This window comes from Coffea eugenioides, chromosome 9 (genome assembly GCF_003713205.1).
Source record: "Coffea eugenioides isolate CCC68of chromosome 9, Ceug_1.0, whole genome shotgun sequence".
Lineage (NCBI taxonomy): Eukaryota > Viridiplantae > Streptophyta > Magnoliopsida > Gentianales > Rubiaceae > Coffea > Coffea eugenioides.
The window spans coordinates 36,600,695-36,606,818 of NC_040043.1; the positions used below are offsets into that span (position 1 = coordinate 36,600,695).

The following is a 6,124-nucleotide window of genomic DNA, read 5'->3' on the forward strand; positions in this document are numbered from 1 at the left end:
TCCAGGAAAACTAGTTCCACTTTCCCCATGTGATTCTTTTATCCCCCATATGGGGACTTAATTATGTTAGATAAGATGTCTAAATCTAGGGATGGCAATGGGGGCGGGTGCCCGCGGGGGTAGAAATGGGGCGGGGCGAGGGCAAAACTTTTGCCCCCGCCTTAGAACGGGGCGGGGGATGGGGCAACATACACCCGTCCCATCCCCCGCCCCGTCCCCCGCATAAAAAATATATATATACATATACATATATATATATACACACACACACACACATGCACAAATGAACTGAATTTCTGGTCTAGTAGCAAGTTAGAAGAGCATTTCTGTGGAAAGCACTGATTTTCCGTCGACTTATTCTTGTGGGCTGTGGTGTAGTGGGATATCTTTCTTATCTCTTGCCGCTCTTTTTCAGATTTTCCGTTAATTCTTTGCTTCCTTAAACGAGAAAAGGCTCAGAGGTATTTCACTGCCAAATTTTGTTATTTTTTCTTCGTTCTTTCCTCTCATTTACTTGGTGGAATATTCTTACTCAGGCCACTTTTTGCTTTCCTCGCGGGGGATCGCAGGGGCAATGGGGCGGGGGGTGGGGGGCAAGGGGCGGGGGACAGGGGGAGTCATTTGACAACGGGGCGGGGGACGGGGGAAGGATCCCCCACCCCATCCCCGCCCCATTGCCACCCCTATCTAAATCTATACATAAAAAGCAATCAAATATGAGATGACATATAATTAGTAATTCAATTCTGTGTCATTTCATGAATCAAATGAACCCTTATTACTTGATTTATCATTGCTTGGTATTTAAAATATTTGGTTTGGGTGAAAGCCAAGAGAAATCAATTAGAAAATTAGGGATGGCAGTGGGTCAGGTACTCTCAAAAATCTCTCTTATCAAGCCCTAACCCGCATATCTAAATCTTTTACCAAACCCTATCGAGTAATCGTACGGATTTTAACTTCCATTACCCAATCCTCTCAATTTCGAGTTCATCAGATATCCTCCGGCCGCTTATTTGAATAGTTCAAAAAAAGGTAATTAACTCTTGTCAAACTAAAATTAATATATACATCATGTTAAATCGACACATTATGTTATTCTCTTACCAAACCCTATCAGATTATTTATCGATTAGCCCTCATTAATACTAAATCCTAACGGATTATCCATCAGTCGTATAATTAGATTAACCATCGGGTTGAGTACCCGTGAGTATCAGATTTTACCCTACTCACTGCAATCCCTATAGAAAATGGAATAATTTTAGAAAACCTCACTCAAGATTTCGGTCAATTTTAATTGGCTCCCCTATGGTTTCAAATAGGGTTAATTCCACTTTGTCCCCCCAAACTTTGGATGATTACCCACTTCAGTCCTTAAACTTCAAAATGGGACACTTAAGTCCCTAAACTTATAAATTACCTCCCACTTAAGTCCCTAAACTTATAAAATGGGACACTTAAATCCCTAAACCCTTATAAAATGGGACACTTCGACCACCAACGACATTCAGGATTTGTTAACAATTTTCCTTAAGTGGGAGGTATTTATAAGTTTAGGGATTTAAGTGTCCTATTTTGAAGTTTAGGGACTGAAGTGGATAATCGTTCAAAGTTTGGGGGGACAAAGTGGTATTAATCCTTTCAAATATTACACCTACTTCCTCTATTCCAAATTACCATGCAACAAAGTCAGTCTATATATCTAAAAAAATATTAAATGCTGAAAAGCATTTTCTCTCTCAAAATACCCTTGCATACTAGCATTATATATTAAACCAAAAAAAAGGACTAAAAATATGCAATAAAAAGGAATTGAATTGATCTTACAAATTTATTTTGTGCTAACATCAAACAAAGTCAATGAGAGAATTAAATATCTAAAATTTCATTCAAAGAAATCCTTAAGAATAATATCAAATTTTGCTTGTCAAATTAAGATATTTTTTTAGAAGCTATTATGACTTGCAAACAAGCTTTGACAGATTTCTTGAGCCATCTTTTGAGCATAACTTCTTGAATCATCTAATTTTCACCAACTATTCTTCCTGCAGCTACCAATATCTTAAGATGTGACTTGTCACCCTTACGTTGCAAATCACATTTTAAACCATAACTGCTTCATCAACAGTATTTCTTAATAATAGTTCTAAGCAGAAGAGGACAAGAGAAAGGCGGACGTCAGATATTCTTTACTAGTTGATTACTTCATCAGCTTAATTATGTTTTAGTCAATCGTTTAACCTTTTAATGTTTATTAACAGATTGTACGTTTTCATTTTATTGCGCATTATGAAGAAGCAGAAAAGAGTTCTAGTGGATTTCTTTTGTAGAATAGAAAGAGTTTAGCATATGAAATAGAATTGGACAAACGTCCTAGAAGAGTTCCTTACAAAAATCTCGCAAGGAATAGGAATTGGAGAAAAAGAAAGTAAATTCCTTGAAGATGCTAAATTCATAACCTTGTTCAATTACTAACGAAAGTAGCTAGGAAGGAAAACGACTTCAACTTCTAGGAAAGTAAATATTTATGTTTGGTTTGTCGATTTTGTGAAGGAATTTGAAAACAAAAATGAATAGTTAAAAAGAAAATTTATGTAAAAATAAACTTTTTTTTTTTGATAATTAACAAATGGCAGACAAAGTCATTTAACTCTCAACTCTGAGATATATTGCCTTGATCACTTCATACATTCCCGAGCAGTTTATCCAGACTTGTCGGAAAGACTAATGTTGTTCTTTCAAATTGACAACAATGTTGAAGAATAATATGTGTCCTTAAATGAACAAGAACATTTAGAAATTCTACAGAACAGTACTACTTGATTCCAACTGAGGAAGCTTCAACAACTTCATTGGAAGTTGAATTCCTGTCAGCCTTGGCCTTCATATCATCAAGATACTGCTGATAAACATATGATGTAAATCCCCATAATGCTAAGAGTAAGGATAAGACCTTAGCACCAGTTACCTTATCATGGAAAAATACCACAGCTAGAACTGGAGCGACAGGCAAGCCTACAACACTAATGACATTGGAGAATAGAGATGAAACTTTGAAAATCAGTCCGTTGCAACCAAGATCAAAAACTTGCCATGATACCGCGGTCCAAAGCAAGGTCATGATATACGACACTTTCCCCAGCTTAAACTCCTCCATTTCTGACTTCAAACTCTTCCATTGTCCACTGACAAAAATCCCTATTGTGATTGCAACTGTTGCAACTAAGGACTTATATATTGTCAGATCAATTATCAGTCTGAAAGTTTCTTTTTTCAGTATTTTTTGAATGATGAGTTGTGTTGCAGAGAGCATAAAGGAATACAAGGCAGATGCAGCAATAGTGCATATGACCCCAGCTGTGTATTTGTTGTTAGAGGTTTTGTTGGAATCTTCAGAATCATCTTGGATTACGAGGACTACAGAGGAGAGAGTCAGCAACACGAGCGAGTTTATTATGAAAGGAGTAAGCTTCTGTGAGTTGAGGAAATATGCAAAGAGAGCATTGAAGGCTAATTGGCTCGTGTTGATTAGAGAAAAAGTGGAAACTGGAAGGTATTTTAGACCAAGTGAGTATAACAGAGATTCCCCTGCTAGACATAGACCAAGGAAGGTATAAGTTGAAGCTAAAACCACAAATGATGGCCGGACAATGCCAGTTTCTTGATTTCGAGTTTTTGAGGGTGAAGAAAGCAGGAAAGGAAGAAGTACTGGAAAGCCTATGTTTTGCACCAATGTAGCCATCCATTCACTATTTCCACCCTTGTCAAAATACAATCTTCCCAAGAGAACGCCAACTGTCTGGCCAGCAAGTGTGAGGATTGTATAAATGGCAACTTGAAGCCACCACGTATACTGCCTAAGGCATGGCGCATCTGATTGAAGGTCACCTTGGAAAATTCCAGGCGACATCATTTCTTTAGCTTCAGAACCTGGAAAACATAATTAAGAGGATTCTGCATCTCATTCCTGACATTCTTAAAACCAAGAAAGTAGAAGGGATGTAGCATTGGATATCGGCATAATTGCATTACTTCCAGATAAGGCTATCCATATGTCACTTAAGCTGAACAAATTTGGTCCGGAGTTTCCAACAACTCTTCAAATTGTATATGACATAACGGTTAAAAAAATATATATTTATATGACATATTAGTTCACCTTTAAGCTTGGTCTAGTTTCAGTACTTGCTGACCGTGTATCCTACCTATCCTGTCTGCTGGTTTCTATCATTAACAGGTAGTTTCAGTTGGAATTCGTCTATGAGCATTAATTTGTGCCAAACTGGTTAGCAAAACCTACCAAAAGTAGCATTATTATCATCCTTTATACCATGAAAAGGTGCAAGGTAAATAATTTCAGAAAAATTCTGCAAGAGTACAGGCATCAAAGATCATAAAACTTGCAACAGAATGTCAAATTTGGTACACTATTCCTGATATTCACTTACCTGCATTGCAAGAAGAAATCTGCCATTACCAGAGCACATAGGTATGCAAGTTTCAATTCAATTTTACTACTCACAACTATTTAGGGCAATCACGAAACAACAAGAACTTAATTTTTAACTGAAGAAACTGCAGGGTTCCTCAATGGGAATAAGAAATGCCTGATATTCTCTGCCTGATCAGCCTTCTGAATGATACTTGGAAAAAGCATTTATGGTTAGAGAAAAGATTAGTCCTACTGATATATATATATATGTTTGCCATAAATATTGTAGTACAGAAAAGATGTCGTTACAAAATTAATCCCCTGAACATTTCCATGAAAGAAGAAAATTAATGAATCTGGATAAAACCTTGACATTCATATAAACCATACACAAGTAACTTTTGTTCTATCGCTTAACATTCTAAATCTCAAAATAACCAAATGCAAATATGGAGAATTACACCAACTTCTAAATCCTGACTGAAGAACAAATCACAGTCAAATACATGCTAAATACTAAATATTAAGTTCAGGGAACAAAGTACCACCTTATCTGATCATGACATCAACCTGTCTAAAAGAAAGAACATGCTGATGATTGCACCCCAACAACCCCCCACTCCAAAAAAACTAAAAATCAATGCAAGAAGCATAGTATGGAAAAGAACCAAGAACACTATCAATTCATATTAGATAAGTAACTTACCTTTGATGATTGATGACTGTTCTTGAGCTTCCTCCATCTTGCTAAACCTCCAAGACCTAAAAAAAAATTTTCACAACAAATACAGCACAATGGGGTAAAGATAAAGACGGAAAGCTGTGATATTATCGCTTAAAAGGGTTAAAGAGTAGATACATCAGCAAGCACTAGAGCACAGTACTCTAAAGCAAGCTTTTGGTATCAAAGTTGAAGACTACATATAATTGCTTGCCTTTTCTTCTTCTTCTTTTTTTGTTGGGAAATGTTTTTCATATGCAAATGGCGTCAAAATTAACAGTCAAACCTGCCTTTAAGTTGTGGAGCTTGCATCTACAATACTGTTCTGCATTACAAGTTTTTACCATTAAATTCACTTGGTTTTGTCCTCATAGAAATGAGCTAGCATTTAGCCAGTAGTGTATATTGAGCTAGTAGACTAGTTGCATAACATACTCCGGTTTCATTGAATGTGGTCACACTCTTTTACAAATCTCAAAATATTCTTCATTTAAACAAACGAAAGCATAAGTTATGCAACATCTAAGTTTCATTAAAAATGCCATGCTCTTTTGTACGTATGAAATTGATTGTCATTTCAAACAAATCAAAGCATAAATTAAGCTACATCTAAAGCTATATGAAGCTATTTTAGAATTTAAGGCAATGCAAATGTGTACACCGCCTAATTGTGAACCAAGAAAATTGTTTGTTAAATCAAGCAATAAACAATTAGTTTTCATCCATATTTAAAAGTGTCAAAGTAATTTGTGCAACTCCAGTCAAAAGTCTCACCTAGCTTTCAGATGGTAGCAGCAGCAGTTTAATCCTAGGATAATTTTTGTCTTTCTTTCTAAAGAAGGCAGGACCATGCAAAAGACCTGATCAATCATGAAAGCAACCCCACGATTATATAAAGGAAATTCTAGAATAGCATTATATAAAGTTAATTGATATGATAGGAATCTATAATTAAGTAACTTCAATGT

At 36.1% G+C, this 6,124-nt stretch overlaps 1 protein-coding gene across 1 annotated transcript; it reads right to left on the reverse strand.

Moving 5' to 3' along the window:
* Positions 1-2,722: 2,722 nt before the first annotated feature.
* Positions 2,723-5,209, reverse strand: LOC113783755 (probable purine permease 10). Its single transcript, XM_027329968.1, has 2 exons — positions 5,142-5,209; positions 2,723-3,933 (listed from the first exon to the last, which is right to left on the reverse strand). The coding sequence occupies exons 1-2, from the start codon at positions 5,176-5,178 to the stop codon at positions 2,819-2,821; spliced, it is 1,152 nt and encodes a 383-aa protein (XP_027185769.1). The 5' UTR covers positions 5,179-5,209; the 3' UTR covers positions 2,723-2,818.
* Between the last annotated feature and the right edge of the window lie 915 nt (positions 5,210-6,124).

Excerpts from the sequence above, each read along its gene's own strand:
- LOC113783755 (XM_027329968.1), bottom strand. The coding sequence starts at position 5,178 with ATGGAGGAAGCTCAAGAACAGTCATCAATCATCAAAG. Across the intron at positions 3,934-5,141 it reads ACAGTCATCAATCATCAAAG|GTTCTGAAGCTAAAGAAATG; the intron begins GTAAGTTACTTA and ends TATGTTTTCCAG.